Source organism: Oryctolagus cuniculus, chromosome 3 (assembly GCF_051225735.1).
Source record: "Oryctolagus cuniculus isolate XC-2025 breed Fujian yellow rabbit chromosome 3, ASM5122573v1, whole genome shotgun sequence".
Taxonomy (NCBI): Eukaryota; Metazoa; Chordata; class Mammalia; order Lagomorpha; family Leporidae; genus Oryctolagus; species Oryctolagus cuniculus.
The window spans coordinates 71,088,196-71,107,706 of NC_142869.1; the positions used below are offsets into that span (position 1 = coordinate 71,088,196).

Below are 19,511 nucleotides of genomic sequence, written 5' to 3' on the forward strand. Positions count from 1 at the left end.
ACCTTGTAAAGAAGAGTGAACAGCACAATGTGTAAAGTCTTACAGTGTAGAAGTCTCATGAGCCCTTTATAGCTAGGATGGAGTGATGTCCTTTTCTTATAGGGAGGCCAGGGATTTCCAGGGAATTTTCCACTCTGTTTTAAACTGTAAAAATAAAACAAAACTAAAATTAGATGATAAATTCAAAATTAAACTGTGGTTTAAATAGTGATTTATAGACATCAAATTTTGTCACATTTTTCTACACAATTTTTTTGAATTTATTTATTTGAAGAGCAGAATTAGAGAGAGACAGAGATATCTTCCATCTGTTGGTTCATTCCTCAAAGGCCAAAATGGCCAAGCAGTGCTAGGCCAGACTGAAGCCCAGAGCATCTCTGGGTCTTCAAATAGGTGACAGTGGCCCAAAAACTTGGGCCATCCTCTGCTTCTTTCCCATGCAATTTGCAGGGAGTTGGAATGGAAGTGGACCAGCGGGGACTCGAACTTTGGCCTATATGGGATGTCAGCACTGCAGGCGGCAGCCTACCCTGTTTCACCACAACACTGGCCCCACAGTACTATTTTTGATCAAACCACTTAAAAATGTAAACATATTGTGTATTCTCTACACAATGAACATTACTATTTCCGTTCCTATTGAATAAAGATGCTAGAGAGAGAGAAGCTGGAAACTAGAAAGAATTAGAAATGTAAACCCTAACAAAGAGTTTCTATTTGTTTAACAGAAAGAATGCAAAGTAAAGCACTTAGCAAAAAATTTCCAGTTCTAACAGTTGAGCAGAATAGGTAACATGAAAATTCCCCCACTTCCAATGGCTGGAAAGGTTTAATGAAATACAATATTTTCCACACATATTTTGAGTTCACAAAAAAAGAAAGCAAATTCCTTGGATGCCAGGGCGGGGAGGGGGACAAGAAATTAACAAGTACTAACACCATGGCTAATTTTTTTTTTTAAGATTTTATTTATTTATTTGAGAGGTAGAGTTACAGGCAGTGAGAGGGCGAGAGAGAGAAGGGTCTTCTGTCTGCTAGTTCACTCTCCAAATGGCCGCAACAGCTGGAGCTGTGCCAATCTGAAGCCAGGAGCTGGTCTCCCACGTGGATACAGGGGCCCAAGGACTTGGCCATCTTACACTGCTTTCCCAGGCCACAGCAGAGAGCTGGATTGGAAGAGGAGCAGCTGGGTCTCAAACCAGCACCCATATGGGATACCAGCGCCGCAGGCAGAGGATTAACCCACTGCGCTATGGTGCCGGCCCCAGCTAATGGTTTTAAATATGGTGAACAGGCAGATGACAAGGTGCTGGCTTCACACAAGAATCAGGAATAGAACTGAGATCCAAGCTAAAGCTGAGACCCTTGGAAGACTTTCCCTTCAATGAAAGAATAACTCACCTGGAAAAACAAGAAGCTCATTTCTGGGGTCAGCATTGTACCATAGTGGGTAAAGTCGCTGCCTGTGACGCCGGCTTCCCCTAGGGTACTGGTTAGAGTCCCAGCTGCTCATGAGAAAAGCAGCAGATGGCCCAAGTAGTTGGGCCCCTGCCATCTATGGGGGAGACCTGAAAGAAGCTCCTGGCTCTCAGATCCTGGCTTCAGCCTGGCCCTTCCCAGCCATTACAGCCATCTGGATAGTGAACCAGCAGATGGACGATCTCTCTCTCTCTCTCTCTCTCACTCTGTAACTCTTTCAAATAAAGGAAGAAGAAAGAAGAAAGGAGGGAGGAGGGAGGAGGGAGGAGGGAGGGGGGAGAAGAAGAAAGAAGGAAGAGGGAGGAGAAGAAATAGAAGTTTGCCTCTTCTGGGGTATCCCCAAAAGATATGAATTATGAATATAATTACATAATAATCATGAAACTCAAAACATAAATGGCAAAATTTCAAAGAATCACAGAGAAACTGGTAAATCCACAACTGTAGTGGAGGATACTAACACACTGCTATCCAAGAAAAACAAAATTACTAAGAATTTTTAAGGTTTTTTTAAGTTTCCTAAGCCTAGTTTACACCAGGTGTTTTTTCTGTTCATTGCTGGTTTCTGTGTCCACTAAAGAAATCTGTGTAACCATACTTTATTTTATTATTTTTTAAATTGCATATTTTTAAAAAAGATGTATTCATCTATTTGAAAGAGTTGCAAAGAGAGGAAAAGACAAAAAAGAGAGAGAGATCTTCCATCTGTTGGTTCACTCCATTGATGGCTGCAACAGCTGAAGCCAGGAGCCAAGAGCTTCTTCTAGGTTTCCCACATGGATACAGGAGCCCAGGCACTTAGGCCTCTTCCAACACTTTTTCCAGGCCATTAGCAGGAACTGGATTGGAAGTAGAGCAAACTGTCGTCCACATGGAATACCAGCATTGCAGGCTGTGGCTCTACCCGCTATGCCACATGCCAGCCCCTAAGATTTTTAATAATATTATTAACATATGTGAGGCAAGAACTAGTAAAGAACACCCAACAGATGAGAATACACATAATTTTTAATGCACTTAGAACATTCAGACATTTTGCCTTCAGGGACCGGCGCTACCTTCAAGGATGCATTAGCAGGAAACTGGATAGAAAGTGAAATAGATAGGACTCAAATAAGGCCCTCTGATATGGGATGCAAGTATACTGAGCTGTAGCTTAACCCACTGCACCACGAGGCCTGCCCTAAGATTTCTTTTTTAATCACTAAGTTTATACTTAAGATAAAACAGAAAATTTATTACAAAAATATAGTTCTTCTCTGGAAGAAATTTAAAAACCTCAGCAGGTCTATAACCTTTAAAGAAAGTGAATCAGTAGTGTTAAGTTACCCACAAAAAGTAAACATGCATGAAGCGGGAAGTGGGCATTCCAAGCAGTGACTTAACCTGCTGTGCCACAATGCCGGCCTCTTATATACCTGTACAACTGACCACTGCGGGCGGCGCTGTGGCTCACTAGGCTAATCCTCCGCCTGCGGCGCCGGCATACGGGGTTCTAGTCCCGGTCGGGACACCGGATTCTGTCCTGGTTGTCCCTCTTCCAGGCCAGCTCTCTGCTGTGGCCAGGGAGTGCAGTGGAGGATGGCCCAAGTGCTTGGGCCCTGCACCCCATGGGAGACCAGGAGAAGTACCTGGCTCCTGCCATCGGATCAGCGCAGTGCACCGGCCACAGTGCACCGGCCGCGGCGGCCATTGGAGGGTGAACCAACGGCAAAAAGGAAGACCTTTCTCTCTGTCTCTCTCTCTCTCACTGTCCACTCTGCCTATCAAAAAAAAAAAAAAAAAATTGACTACTGCAATTCTTATTATAGCACAACTATGAAGCTGATCAAAACCGCAAGGCTTATTGCTTATTGGTCATTTTCATCTTTTTGTTTTAAAGGAGAAAACATGACTTTTTATTGGCTAGGATATTTTCTTATTTGCAAGAAAGTAACAAAAAGGCCTTTTGAAGAGTAATAGCGCCAAACGATTGGAAAAATTAACATGTTGGGTTCTTAGGATGTAGATTGTTGCCAGGCACTTTGTAGAGAACCATTAAATATTTGCTAAATCATGAAAAGTAAATTTATTTCAATTTTTGTGCTGAGTATTCAAGTTAAAATATAAAAATAATCAAATTATTCTTAAATGCAGAAAGAAGACAAGGGATCTTCCAAAAGCTCATAGAAATGTATATAATTTAAAAATATACAACAATTTTAAAACTTTTTTGCACCAAGGTTAGTATTGTGGTATAGCAGATTAAGTCACCACCTACAACACTGGCATCCCATATGGGCACTGGTTCAAGTCCCATCTGCTCCACTTCTGTTCCAGCTCCATGCTAATATACCTGGGAACGTAGCAGAGGATGGCCCAAGTACTTAGGCCTCTGCCACCCATGTGGAATACCAGATGGAGTTCCAGGATCCTGGCTTCAACCTGGCCCAGCCCTGGCCATTGTGTCCATTTGTGGAACAAACCAGCAGATGGAAGATCTCTCTGCATCTGTGTCTGTCTGTCTGTCTCTCTCTCTGTATGTGTGTGTAACTCTGTCTTTCACATAAATAAGTAAATCTTTTAAAAAATAAAATAATAAACAAAGCTTTGGTTATATGGTTTTATTTGACTACACAAAGTAGTAACAAATCACAATCTGACATAAATCTAAACTAGTAAAACAAAATAGATTAGGAAACATAAGATATCTACAAATAGAAAAATTGTCAATAGGGCCAACCAGATTTCTCAACCTTGTCCCTAATGATGTTTGGGAGAAGATAATGGCTGGTTGTGGGATTTACTTTGCTGTTGCTGCACGGCAGTGGGAACACTACCCATCTTGACAATGCTCCCTGCAGAGTAAAAATGGTTCTTAGTGGTAAAGCTCTACCCTAGGTGAAAGAAATTGTACAGAACTAAATAGAAAGCTTACTAAGTGAAAAGTAAAAACACAATTCTGTTTTCCTTACAGAGTACCTAGCACTTAATAAATATAAAATTTCCACTTCAAAACTGTTTGCATTAAGTTTTTATAGATGCCTTCAAAACTTTTAAAGTTTCAGCCCAATCCTACACCAAATTTCTATTAGTTACAAAGTAAAAGAGTAACAAAACTCACTCTCTAATTCTTATATATTTGCAACCATCCACCATCGCCACCCCGCTGGAGAAAAAGCAGCGCTACCTCAGCAGTGTTTATGGAGCCAACTTTAGGCTTCCACACAAATTCTTCCTCCTGCTCACTTTGTTTCCAAATATCTCAATATGAACTAGTCCAATTTATTTATTCAGAAAATACATGATGGATGCCTACTACATGCTAGCACTGAGATAGGTAACAAGGATGCAAAAAGGGCACACAGACAAAATTATCTTCTCTTCAGGGAACTAAGACTTTAGTAAAGGTTGACAAGTAGACAAATCACTATAAAACCACATGAAAAGCATAAAAACATGACTAAGAAAACAGAGAAAGGAGACCATCACGCCCACTATCTTCCCTATGGATTTAGAGAAAGGCAGAGAAATGCTGATGGCTGAGCTCGATCTTTTGCAGGTTGTTTTATTTTGCTGTGGGAAGAGGAATATGCTAAAACTTCACATTACAAATTTTTTTCAGATATTTGCGATGGGTCTTAAACTCAATACCTATCTTTTTACTACAAGGTGTTGGCAGAAGAGAAGTCTCTCTCATATCTCATATCTATAATTACACTTTCACACTTAATACATAAATATTTTCCCAAGATCAGAGGCCTCTGCAACATTTTGAACTAGTAAGGCCTAGAAAAGCACAAATTTAAAAAAGATGTGATGTTCAGCAATGTGATATTAACTATAAAGTTTTTAGCGATCAAAATAGTACATTTTTAAAAGACTCAACAACTTTCATAAAGTTCTTCTCTATGAAGATGTCCCTCAGAAATTTTCTGCTGTCATCAATATTTTAAATGTTTAAAAATATTTAAAACTGGCCGGCGCCGCGGCTCACTAGGCTAATCCTCCGCCTTGCGGCGCCGGCACACCGGGTTCTAGTCCCGGTCAGGGCGCCGGATTCTGTCCCAGTTGCCCCTCTTCCAGGCCAGCTCTCTGCTGTGGCCCGGGAGTGCAATGGAGGATGACCCAAGTGCTTGGGCCCTGCACCCACATGGGAGACCAGGAGAAGCACCTGGCTCCGGCCTTCGGATCAGCGTGATGTGCCGGCCGCAGCGCACCAGCCACGGCGGCCATTGGAGGGTGAACCAACAGCAAAAGGAAGACCTTTCTCTCTGTCTCTCTCTCTCTCTGTCCACTCTGCCTGTCAAAAAAACAAAAAACAAACAAACAAAAAAAAAAAAAAAAACACACCAAAAACCTCGCTCTCAGTCTCTCCCTCTTTCTCTAACTCTGTCTTTCAAATAAACATAAAAAAAAAATTTTTAAAAAATTTAAAAAAAATATTTAAAACTAAAGTTTATTTTCCTTTGACCATTTTCTCAGTTGTCCAGAACACAGTAATATTTTCACACTTATCACAGATACCCAGCACCACCTCTGACATTGGACAATTTTATACTCATAACGTGTGCCTCCTCTACTGGTTTAAAGGTAGAACAACATAAAACCAAACCTTTGGGGCCAGCGCGATGGCGCTGTAGGTTAATCCTCTGCCTGCGGCGCAAGCATCCCATATGGGTGCTGGTTCTAGCCTCAGCTGCTCCTCTTCAAATCCAGCTCTCTGCTGTAGAAGATGGCCCAAGTGCTTGGGCTCCTGTACCCACATGAGAAACCAGGGAGAAGCACCTGGCTCCTGGCTTTGGATTGGCATAGTTCCAGCCGTTGTGGCCATTTGGGGAGTGAACCAACAGATGGAAGACCTTTCTCTCTCTCACCCTCTCACTGTCTGTCACTCCTCAAATAAATAAATAAAATCTTAAAAAAAAATAAACCTTTAATTCCACTGATCAAACAGCAACTAAATGAGTTTCTATTTTTTAATTTAATAAAATAATCACGTTCTAAAATTTCTTTGATCGGATTAGCATCAAATTTTGGATAAGGATCTTGAGAACACAAATCTCACCCAGATTGTTTTTTTATTTTTTTGACAGGCAGAGTGGACAGTGAGAGAGAGAGATAGAGAGAAAGGTCTTCCTTTGGCGTTGGTTCACCCTCCAATGGCCGCCGCGGTCGGCGCACTGCGCTGATCTGATGGCAGGAGCCAGGTACTTATCCTGGTCTCCCATGGGGTGCAGGGCCCAAGCACTTGGGCCATCCTCCATTGCACTTCCTGGCCACAGCAGAGAGCTGGCCTGGAAGAGGGGCAACTGGGACAGAATCCGGCGCCCCGACCGGGACTAGAACCCGGTGTGCCGGCGCCGCAAGGCGGAGGATTAGCCTAGTGAGCCGCGGCACCGGCTCCCAGATTGTTTTTTAAATCTTAGAATATTTTCTCCTCTCAAACTTGAAAGCACACTTTAATGAGAGTATATCATATGTCATGTAACTGAAATTTTTCTATATAAATATAAAATAGCCCATTGTGATAGCAATCAATTTGATGGACTTACAAAGCTGTGTATCTGTCCATTGCAGACTGCACATCTCTGCGGTAAACAGTTCGAAGGATGACCATGACAGGGTCAAACTCTTGATCCCAGACTTCAGCTATTATTCAAAAGACAGTAGAAACAGAACAGTAACTTTTAAGAATAAAATCAATCTCGAATGACTTACTGCATTTGTTAAATGTATTTTAAATTGAGAAGACACCAAATAGTTTAATTTAGTTACATCTGCCTTAATACACCTGATATTGTACCTACTTTTCTAAGTCAAAAATCACAATTTCAAAAAGTAACTTTTTTTAATGGAGCAGCATCTGGCCTAGTTGTTAAGACACTGGCTGAGATGCCCACATGTCATATTGCAAAGCCTGGGTTCAAGTACTGCCTCTACTCCGTACTCCACCTTCCTGTGAAAATGTATGCTGGGAAGCAGCAGATAATGACTCAAGTACCTGGGCCCTAAAATGAGTTCCTGTCTCCCAGCTGTGGCCTGGCCGAGCCCTGGTTGTTGCAGACATTTGGGCAGTGAACCAGTGGGTAGGAACTTAGTCTCTTTTCTGTCTCTCTAGTACTCTGAATAAAATTTAAAATCACTTTTTTAATCACAATTTCATCACTAAGGATGTTCTCTCGAGTTCAGCAAGCATGTGTGAGCAAAAGTTTTGTAACAGAACAATGTCTCATTATAAAACTAATTGGGAGCTGGCACCATGGCAAAGCAGGTAAGCCACCACCGTGACCCCAGCACCCCATATGGGCACTGGTTTGAGTCCTGGCTGTTCCACTTCTGACCCAACTCACTGCTAAGGCACCTGGGAAAGCAGAGTACTTCAGACCCTGCACCCATGTGAGAGACCCAGAAGAAGCTTCTGGCTCCTGACTGCTGAACCCATTTGGGAAGTAAACCGGTACATGGAAGATTCTCTCTCTCTCTCTCTCTCTCTCTCTCTCTCTCCCTCTCCCTCTCCCTCTCCCTCTCCCTCTCCCTCTCCCTCTCCCTCTCCCTCTCCCTCTCCCTCTCCCTCTTCCCCTGCCTCCTTCTGTGTGTGTGTGTGTGTAACTGGCATTCAAAATAAACAAACAAATCTTAAAAAAAAAGTTTAGTTCATATTTTTGTAAGAAGCCAATTAGAAAGTAAGAAAAACCATTCATTAGTATTTTTAAAAATATTCAGGGGCCAGCAATGTGGAATAGTGTGTAAAGCCACCGCCTTCAGTGCCAGCATCCCAAATGGGCACCAGTCGAGTCCAGGCTGGTACACTTCCAATCCAGCTCTCTGCTATGCCCTGGGAAAGCAGTAGAAAATGGCCTAAGCCATTGGGCCCCTGCACCTGGATGAGAAACCCCAAGGAAGCTTTTGGCTCCTGACTTTGGATTGGTGCAGCTCTGGCCATTGTGGCCAATTGGGTAGTGAATCAGCCGGTGGAAGATCGATCTCTCTCTCTCTCTTTCTTCTCTCACTCTCTATCTCTCTTTCTGACTCTCCTCTCCCTCTGTGTAACTTCTTCAAATGAATAAAATCTTTAAAAAGAAAGTATTCAAAGGTAAAAAATTATGAAAAGCAGATTTTAAAAATTAATGAAGTCGAGCCGATGCCGTGGCTCACTAGGCTAATCCTCCGCCTTGCGGCGCCAGCACACCGGGTTCTAGTCCTGGTCAGGGCGCCGGATGCTGTCCCAGTTGCCCCTCTTCCAGGTCAGCTCTCTGCTGTGGCCAGGGAGTGCAGTGGAGGATGGCCCAAGTACTTGGGCCCTGCACCCCATGGGAGACCAGGATAAGTACCTGGCTCCTGCCATCGATCAGCGCGGTGCGCAAGCCGCAGCGCACAGGCCGCGGCGGCCATTGGAGGGTGAACCAACGGCAAAGGAAGACCTTTCTCTCTGTCTCTCTGTCTCACTGTCCACTCTGCCTGTCAAAAAATAAAAATAAAAAAAAAATTAATGAAGCATTTTCAGGATTCTCACTTTTTAAATCTTTCCTATTTATGAAATATTTTCTATTCTTTTGACAAAATGGATACCTGGCTTCCTTACCTTCTACACAAATTAAGAACTATTTCAGTGTGGTATGTATATAATTTGGAGTATATAAGACGATTTGAAGTACTAAGAGTATAAAACTTCTTATTTTTATAATTATAGAATTATTTTCATGTGTATTAGAAAACTGAGTTACAAATATAACTCATGACCTCACCAACAATCATGCTTAAGATGAGGCAAAGTATTTAAAACAACTCGTTTAAGAAACAGCTGAGTGATCCCTGTTAAATAGAAGAGTGGGAATAAGAGAGGGAGGAGATGTACAATTTGGGACATGCTCAATCGGACTTGCCCCAAATGGTGGAGTTAGAAACATGCCAGGGGATTCCAATACAATCCCATCAAGGTGGCATGTACCAATGCCATCTCACTAGTCCAAGTGATCAATTTCAGTTCACAATTGATCACACTGATAGGTCTAAGAGTCAAAGGGATCACACAAACAAGACTAGTGTCTGCCAATACTAACTGACAGAATCAAAATGGGAGAGAACGATCCATCATGGGAAGCGGGATACACAGCAGACTCATAGAATGGCAGATGTCCTAAATAGCACTCTGGCCTCAGAATCAGCCCTTAAGGCATTCGGATCCCGCTGAAGAGCCCATGAGAGTATTTTAGGCATGGAAAGCCAAGACACTCTGTCAAAATCAAAAAAAAAAAAAAAATGACCTAAATGAAAGATTTCTGTGAGTGAGATCCCAGTGGAAAGAACAGGGCCATCAAAGAAGGAGGTACCTTTCTCTGAAGGGAGGAGAGAACTTCTACTTTGACTATGACCCTGTTGGAGTAAGATCGAAGTCAGCGAACTCAAAAGGCTTCCATAGCCTTGGCAACTCATGACTAGAGCCTAGGGAGATTACTGACGCCATAAACAAGAGTGTCAAATTGTTAAGTCAACAACAGGAGTCACTGTGTACTTACTTCTCATGTGGGATCTGTCCTTAATGTGTTGTCCAATGTGAAGTAATGCTATAACTAGTACTGAAACAGTATTTTACACTTTGTGTTTCTGTGTGGGTGCAAACTGATGAAATCTTTACTTAATATATACTAAATCGATCTTGTGTATATAAAGATAATTGCAAATGAATCTTGATGTGAATGGAATGGGAGAGGGAGCGGGAGATGGGAGGGGTGCAAGTGGGAGGGAAATTATGGGGGGGGGAGGGAGCCATTGTAATCCATAAACTGTACTTTGGAAATTTGTATTTACTAAGAAAAAAAAAATAGAAAACAAACAACCAAAAAAAGAAACAGTTGAAATACTAAGTATATAATAGGAGAAATTATATTTAACTATGTCAAAAATCTGAGAGGTGGCCTGAGAATAATTTTAGGAGCCATTGTCTTAACAGTGTCTCTGTCTCCTCTCTTGCTTCCCTCACTCACTGTAGCAAAATTCTTAACATTACAAAACATGTTAAGAAGGTTAAGCTGGAGCCAGTGCTTTCGCATAGTGGGTAAAGCCACCACCTGCATGCCAACATCCCATATGGACCCAGGTTTGAGTCCTGGCTGCTCCATTTCCAATCCAGCTCTCTGCTATGGCCTGGGAAGGCCACAGAGGATGACCCAAGTCCTTGGGCCCCTGCGCCCATGTATGAGACCTGAAGGAAACTCCTGGCTTTGGATGGGCACAGCTCCAGTCATTGCAGCCATCAGGAGGATGAAGCAGCAGATGGAAGACCTCTCTGTCTCTCTGTACCTCTCTGTAACTCTGAGATATCTTTCAAATAAATAAATAAATCTTTAAAAAAAAAAAAAAGAAGAAGAAGAAGACGCAGTAGCTTAAGTTTCCCCTTGTACAGCCACTATGCTTCCAACTTTCTAACACAGGAAAAGTGTTACCCAGTATCCCTATTTTTTTTTTTTTTTTTTTTTTTTTGACAGGCAGAGTGGACAGTGAGAAAGAGAGACAGAGAGAGAAAGGTCTTCCTTTGCCGTTGGTTCACCCTCCAATGGCCGCCGCTGCAGCCGGCGCACCGCGCTGATCCTGGCAGGAGCCAGGAGCCAGGTGCTTTTCCTGGTCTCCCATGGGGTGCAGGGCCCAAGCACCTGGGCCATCCTCCACTGCACTCCCTGGCCATAGCAGAGAGCTGGCCTGGAAGAGGGGCAACCGGGACAGAATCCGGCGCCCCAACCGGGACTAGAACCCGGTGTGCCGGCGCCGCAAGGTGGAGGATTAGCCTATTGAGCCACGGCGCCGGCTCCAGTATCCCTATTTTGTCTCCAACTCTACTGAATATACCGTTCATCTATAGAACCAGTCTAAAAAGAAGATTGCCAGATTCCATCCACAGAGACTCTGATGAAAACAGATTGGGGATGAAGCACAGAAACTTGTGTTTTTAATAAGGATCACAAGTAAGTCTGACAGAGGTAATGCACCTCATCAGAATGCCACTTCCCCCAAATTCATGCAAAATTTAGACATAAAGTGCTCTCTAGGACAAAGAAATACTCTGCTTTGCCTTTAACAAAATACATGGCAACCAGAGGCTCTCAATGCTCTTGCTAATTGCGAACTCCATGAAAAATCCCACATGAGAAGTCTTTCCTGCTGTGCTTTGCCAAACACACTTCCTGCTACTTAAAACTTCAAAATGGGCACTGGGTTTTCATGTAGACAGTGTGTTGAGGGGGTCAAGAAGCATGTAAGTGCTACTTCCTTCAAATCTGTAATTTAGGTAAATGAAAATCTGAAAGTTAAGAAAACAAGACTCTGTGGATCACAACTTCACCTACTTCTGGCCCTTGTCAAGCATGATCTATGAGTTTAGATGGAAAACCAACCACTTACAGAAAAAGGTCTCTCCATATTTACACAAGTTCAAAATACATAAGTCCTACTAGCATTCTCTATAGACTTCACTTGAAACTGTTTTGAATAAAAATTGAAGTAGTGATAACTATTTGAAATCACATTTATAGAACAAATTCTTTCAAAATGTTTTTAAGTTTCCATTTTGTTTTATAATTTCTAGTTTATCATTATGGTCACTTATAAAATGAACTGGAGTTCATATATAACATTCCTTTTAGAATTTAGAGTCTAAGGACGTTTACTATAACATAAAAACATATGTTTGTAAATAAATGGAAATAATATCACTGTTTATCATAAAAGACATGAGTTAGACTTATAAGAAAGTTGAGAAAGTAAATCAAAGTTGAATAAAGGAAAGATAATCATCATCTTTTAGCACACATAATTCATCTTCAGAGAGCTGATACACGAAAGGATATGTTATGTATATACACATACCTTTGGGAGTATACATGCCTTGTTGCATAGAACCTCCAGGTTCAAAAACAGGAGCCTTAAAATCAGCTACAGCTGATAAAACTGATTCAAAGCTATAACTGCCTGGAATAATGCCACTTTTGGGATTGGGATTTTCTGGAATATGATTCATGTGTCAAGGAAAATATTAATAACTAAAAGCCAGCTGTTTAGTCTTTCCAACTGATTTTGCTAAAACTGGGGGAATAGTGATTAGCTGCAATACATAAAGTTAGCCACCAGAGGGAGATACAAGACAACAGATGAAAACTAGGAGCCTACTAATAAATTGTATAATAAAGTAGTTCCCAGTTACTTTTTCCTCAAAATTCATCAAATTTCATAATGCAAAGGAAAACCTTTAAAACTGATCCCCATTTTTATCATTCTGCAAAAAAAGTTGTATCTTAGAGAAACAGAAATTTGCTCAAAATTAGCTATGATCTTTATAAACAGAATATTTTTCCAAAAACATAAAATATCATGCCCAAATAAAAGATGCTGAGTAAGTTTGAGCAAACAAATAAAGCAGAAAACCACAGAGATTATTTCCCATTTGTTTCACATTAAGGTATAAATTAAGTTCAAATTACAGAGAATGTTTTTGTATTTAGAGTACATATTGGCCAAATAAAATCATCAAACAATATCAAACTGATGCTACTTACAAAAATCTTCAAGGCAGTTAAATAGGCATTCTAATAGTAATTTCACAAAATCAAAATTAGACAATTCTTCAAAACATAATCATAACATATATTTACTAAATTTGGTCAATCATTAAATAACATAATCTTTGTCAAAAATTTCATTAACTAAAAGATACTAAAGTACCACTGTTTGCTCATTCCTCTACAAAGGATCACAAGTTTTCAGTTTGCAGACAATACTCTACAAGCTTGAACATCTTTTAGCATTAAATTCTAACAATAAAATCTCACAATGTCTAAAATCTTGACCATGACTATCATTAAGGTATTCCTCTAACTTATCCATGATTTTCAGTCTGGTTACTCTGATAAAGAACATCCAGCTGCCTTTTACAAACTATCTGGTTTCCTTTCAGTAATACTTTCATAAAAAATCAGACCCTGGAGCCAGCACTGTGGCATAGCAGATAAAACTGCCACCTGCAACACAAGCTACCCATAAGGGTGCTGATTCATGTCCTGGCTGCTCCTCTTCTGATCCAGCTCCCTGATTATGTGCTTGGGAAAGCAGCAGAGGATGGTCCAGGTGCTTGGGCACCTACACCTGCATGGGAGACCTGAAGAGACTCCTGACTCCTGGCTTCAGCCTGGCCCAGCCCCAGCCCTTGCTGCCATTTGGGGAGTGAAACAGCGGATGGAAGACCTCTGTCTCTTTCTCTCTGTCTTTCCCTCTCTCTCTGTAACTTTGCCTTTCAAATAAATAATATAAATTTTTTAAAAATAAAAATTAAAAACTCAGACCCTGGCATGTCCTGAGTCATTAGGCCCAAGTTCAACCCTGAAATCTAAGTAAAGCTTCCCAAGAAGTAATAGCCAGAAGTTAAAAAATTAAAACTAAAAAGAAACACCTGTCACCAGTATTGAAGACATACTTAAATAATTAGACTTTCTCTATATTACTTTTCAACATCAAAAAATTTTTAATAAAACTGACATACCTTTGAATCCATAAAAATTGTTATTTTTAGATCCTGCAGCTAACAGAACATTAAATTTTGAAAAGGATATGAGGTCCAGCAATGAACTGTGTGTCCTGTCATTCATACACAGCTGGGCTACCATCTCTGCCCTGAGAATCTCATCATCAGACATTCCTAAAATTGTTAAAAATAGGACAATCTGAATATACATTATAAAGCAACAACGTAGCACACATTTTATTAAGCTGTTTTACCAAATATGAGATGCTTCAAGTTAAAGAGTAAGGAATGCAATGCCCCAGATATAACTGCAGTTGAACTATTCTGCTTTCTTCAGCAAAGCATTTTAAAAGATATATTCTAAAAGGTGTACCAACTGAACCAAATATTATGAGGATGACAAAATGTTTAAATACATCCACATCCTTTCCTCTGTGCCATAAGCCAATCACTAAACAGGGAGAGGGAAAGAAAAGGAGAATAGCTAACACCTAAGTACTGGTAGTTCTGGTTTTTACCTAAATGTAAACGAAGACTCAAAAGAATCACGAGAAATGTGAGCGCGCCTTCTAGCATAGACCGCTCATGCTCTGCATCAAGTACTGTGTTCTGATGCTGTGATGCCATCGTCAACAAATCCACTACCTTAAATCTGTGACAAGAAATATTTGAGACGGATTTTTAGGATTTGAAATAAAATTGACTTTAATTCTAAATATTTCCTATTACCTATTACTAAACATATGCTTACCTTTCAAAGACAGATGAAATAAAATAATCTGGGTCAAGTCTAGAAGCACAAACCTTTAAAAGAAAAAGAATGCTTTGTTTCTTGATATTCACTTTTATCATATCTTTTTTATTTTCTGTGTCTTACAATGTTGTGACATCTTGGGGGTGCCTTCAAAACTCAGGGGGAGAGCTAATTCTCAAACGCCAGTAAACAATTTACTTGGGAACATACCTCTCATGCAAGCCAACCAATCTCTTCACTTAACTCACAACCCAGTATTTTCCTTGCCCCACAGCAAAGCAGAGCCAAGTACACAGCTAAAGACAACCTGCACCACAACATCCACCAGATTCTTCAAACTAGGAGTGCTAAACTATTTACCACGCTTCATCTTGCCTTTGTCTAGGCTCTCCCTGCACTCCTGCTCCTGCCTCCTGACCAAAACCCGGTGATTCCCTTCTGGCCCTGTGGGACCTGGTGTGTCCCTTCCTATTGAGAAATGTAAAATTAAGTCACAAATCCTGTTTTGTTTTTAGTTATTTGAGAAACAGATAGCTGATTCACCCCCAAAATGCCCAGAACAGCCAAGGGACCAAATGCAGGAGCTGGAATTCAATCCAGGTCTCCCACGTGGATGGCAGAAATCCAGTCACTTCAGCCATCACAGCTGCCTCCCAGAGTCTGCATTAGCTGGAAGCTGGAGTCAGGTGCCACAGCCAGGACTTGAACATAGATACAATGATTTTAGACACTGGTATCTTAACTACTATGCTAAACACCTGCCCCAGTAATAGAGTCTTTTGTCAGTGGTATAACTGACCTATGTCATCAATCAGTTACCTCTATGAATCAAAATCCTTTGGGTACAAATTAGATGCTTCTAAAGTACAACATCTACATTATCAAGCTGGCTTACCTGTAATAGGTAAATGTCAGGATCAATCATGGAATTACAAAAATGAGACTGGACGTAAGTCATGGCTTGTCCTTTGATTTGCAAACCATTTCTTACCCACATATTGCTGTGGATTTCAGCTAGACTTGCCTAATAAAATAAAAAAATACATTAATTAGACAAAGAAAAACATCATTTAATCCAACTTTTACAACATATTAAATAATCTTTCAAAATATTTATGACTTAATCACAGTGGAGTCTGACATTCTGTCCAGTCCTAAATATTCAGTTTAAACATACACTTTAAAATTCTGTAAATAATGGTAATCATTTATAGAGCCACCTTTTTTGGAGTTTATATGTGAGGTCACTTTCCATGATAGCTTCTGGATACTTTTATAATCATTTCGCTGAAATTTTTCATGAGGAATCAATGCTTATATTTCACACTAATCCTAATTTCAAAAAACTCCAGAATAAGAAATAACAATAACATATTTAATGCTTAAAAACATACTGGGAAACACACACACACACACTGGAATACAGATAGAAGAGAGTTAATTCTTCCAAGCTGAAGAACACATCTATATCTTCAACTGAAGGTAAGAAAGGACCAGAACAGAACAAGTTTTATTATATCAATATTTAATTCTTCACAAATTTTTGTCCAGTTTCAGAAAAATTAAGCAGTCTTAACTTTTATTTGTTCCTGACTTCCAGAGTTGAAGGTCAATAATAAATCTAAAATTGGCAAAAAAGATGAATTGTAATGCAAGTCTCTCCATTATATATAAAAGGCTGACCCTTGTCGGAACTGAATCACAGTGCTTATTCAAGTTAATTTTTCTGTATTCCTTCTCTTCTCACTTCACAAATGGGAAGCTGAGAACCAAGGGGGTGAATTGTTCTAATCCACATGAAAAATAAAATGGTGGTAGCACCTAAAGTAGAAATTACTAGATCCCCAACCTCTCAAACAGTGCTATAGCATGTTAAATCTCCCTTAGAAATAAATGTAATTGGGCTGGTGCTGTGGCATAGAAGGTTAAGGCTCCACCTGTCATGGCAGCATCCCATATGAGTGCTGGTTCAAATCCCGGCTGCTCCACTTCTAATCCAGCTCCCTGCTAATGCACCTGGGAATGCAACACAAGATTGTTCAAGTGCTTGGGCCCCTACACCCACATTGGAGACCTGGAAGAAACTCTGGGCTCTAGGCTCCAGCCTGGCCCAGCCCCAGCCGTTGTAGCCACCTAGGGAGTAAACCAGTGGATGAAAGATCTCAGTTTCCCTCCTTCTCTCTCTGTATTTTTGTCTTTCAAATAAATAAATGAAACTTTAAAAAAAGAAGAAGAAGAAGAAGAAGAAGAAGTAAATATAATTAAAAGAATTTCTGGAGAAATTAAATATCAGAGAACAAAAAGTAACCAAACATCTGGCAAAAATATAAGAATTCAATTTTTTTTAAAAAATTTTCAAATATTTTTACATACAAACAAAATAACTGAAGAATCATTTAAATAAGTAATTTAATTACAAACTTTTAAAAATCCTGAATACATACTTGAATTTGGAGTGGGTGAATCATTAGTTTCATCAACATCTCCTGATCTGGTAAAACAGAATCCAAATCTAGTTCTTGACATTTCACAGCCTAGAAATTACAATCAAAAAAGGTTCAATATTTCTTTCCCAAAAATAGTAATAAAAAAGAACATAACTGTTTGATGATAGACTTACCTTACTCAAAAACATAGCATAGTAACGATGTAGTGGCAGATGGAAAGTAACTTGGTTGGGCGCTGGCTAGAATAAACAAACGAAAACCACAGATTAAAGAATTTTTTGGCAGAAGTTCTAAGAAAGTTTTAAAATGCTAAAACCATACTCTCACCTAGATTTATCTCTATATTTTTTAAAACAAAATTTAAAGTTTTAGAAGCTATAGCTCTTGGGGCCTACGCAGTGGCATAGCGGGTAAAGCTGTTGTCTACAGTGCTGGCATCCCACATGGACGCCAGTTCGAGACCCAGCTGCTCCACTTCCAATCCAGCTCTCTGCTATGGCCTGGGAAAGCAGTAGAGGATGACCCAAGTCCTTGGGCCCCTGTATCCACATGGGAGACCCGCAAGAAACTCCTGGCTCCTGGCTTCGGATCAGCGCAGCTCCAGCAGTTGCAGCCAACTGAGGAGTGAACCAGCAGATGGAAGGCCTCTCTCTCTCTGCTTCTCCTTCTCTCTGTGTATAATTCTAACTTTCATATAAATAAATATATCTTAAAAAAAATTTAGCCTCATGATAAACTTCTGACTCCTGAGAAGACACAGCTTACTCAGCAGCCTCATCCCCTATCATATTAACTCTTGCACCATAGGTAGTGTCCCTAACCTACCAGGCTTCTGTGCCTTTGTATACACTATTTTGTTTTTTTATTTAAAGATTTATATATTTATTTGAAAGGTAGAGATAGAGAGAAAGACAGACAGAAAGATCCTCCATCTGCTGGTTCACTCCCCAAATGGCTGCAACAGCTGGGGCCAGGCCAGGCCAAAACCAGGAGCCAGGAGCTTCTTCTAGGTCTCCCACATGGGTAGAGGGGCTCAGAACTTCAGCCATCTTCTGCTGCTTTCCCAGGTGCATTAGCAAGGAGCTCGTTTGGAAGTGGAGTAGCTGGTACTGGAACTGGAGCCCATATAGGATGCTGGCACTGCAGGCTATGGCTTAACCCACTGTGCTACAGAGCCAGCCCCACCTTTGTACATACTACTCCCTCTGCCTCAACTGCAATACATCCTTTCTCCCAAGTATTAACATATCTTTAAGACTTTGTTCAATTGACATTTGTACCAGGAAGCTTTTCCTGAGTCCATCAGACTAAATAGCTGCCCCTTTCTGTGTTCCCCCATAGCACCTAGTCACAACTTTATTGAAGCACTGGAATCAAATTAGCTATTGACATGTCCTCCACTTGCCTAAATCAGAGACTGTTTCATCAATGTATCTTCAGTGTTTACAACACAGTAAACATTTAATAAATATTTCCTGGATGAGCGCATGTTCCATTTTTATCACAGGTCTCTAGTCAAACAACCCTTCCATATATTCACAACATTTCCTTACATGATATTTATGGATTTGAGGATTTTTAAATGGCCTACCTGAAAGGAAAATTTATTCCATCCCCTGTTGCTATATGACTATTTAATTTGGCTTAATTCAGTTCAACAAATACTATTTGATTAATATGCACTGTATAACAATAACAGTTTCTGACATCCACCTCAGAAGATGGAAGAACTAATATTATCACACATGTAATATTTGGATGTTCCTCTAAGTCATTCCTCATTGGTTAATATTATCATCCTTAACAGACAAGAAATTGTTTATAAAAAAATTATAAAAATAAGAACTTAAATCTTTTCAAGGTCATATAGCTAGTTGACTGTGGAAGACACAATTTACACTCAAATCTGCCAGACTCTAGGGCTCTTTCCACTGCCTACAACCAGTATAATTGAAACACAACCAGACAAGGAGATGAAAAATATGGTCTCTGGGCTTGAACTATCAGTAACTACCTTCACAGCTACGAGCAAGTCATTTAATAACTTTCTATCCCCACCTCACACCCAGGAAAAAGAAAGGTTAATAAAACTTTTAAAAACCATATATAAGCATATTGTTCTATTCCTTCAGTTCAATAGTTATTTTCACTTCTATGAAAAAAATGAACTTATATTTTATAATATTTAATACTTTCCTAAAAGTACTTCTGTGTTAAAAAACAAATATATTATTCCCTTGGGTTCAGCTGCTGTGTCTGTCATACCCAATTCTAACCATCCTCAATTCCACTCCTGATACCAACTATGGATTAATGTCATGACATTCACTTTTTTAACCCT

General features: G+C 40.2%; 1 protein-coding gene across 4 annotated transcripts in view; it reads right to left on the minus strand.

Annotated features, from left to right (window-relative positions):
- UBR3 (ubiquitin protein ligase E3 component n-recognin 3) overlaps positions 1-19,511 on the minus strand; it is a 221,598-nt gene that overhangs the window by 115,860 nt on the left and 86,227 nt on the right. For 2 of the 4 annotated variants that reach the window (XM_051849447.3, XM_089328198.1), the window contains exons 12-20: positions 17,344-17,409; positions 17,168-17,257; positions 15,619-15,747; positions 14,721-14,773; positions 14,488-14,621; positions 14,059-14,143; positions 12,322-12,464; positions 7,014-7,110; positions 3-144 (exon numbers count right to left, since the gene is read on the minus strand). In XM_051849447.3, the coding sequence (XP_051705407.1) occupies positions 3-144; positions 7,014-7,110; positions 12,322-12,464; positions 14,059-14,143; positions 14,488-14,621; positions 14,721-14,773; positions 15,619-15,747; positions 17,168-17,257; positions 17,344-17,409 (939 nt within the window). Of the gene's footprint in view, positions 1-2; positions 145-7,013; positions 7,111-12,321; positions 13,432-14,058; positions 14,144-14,487; positions 14,622-14,720; positions 14,774-15,618; positions 15,748-17,167; positions 17,258-17,343; positions 17,410-19,511 lie in introns of those variants that run through there. The other 2 variants (XM_089328197.1, XM_089328196.1) reach the window with 1 other exon arrangement.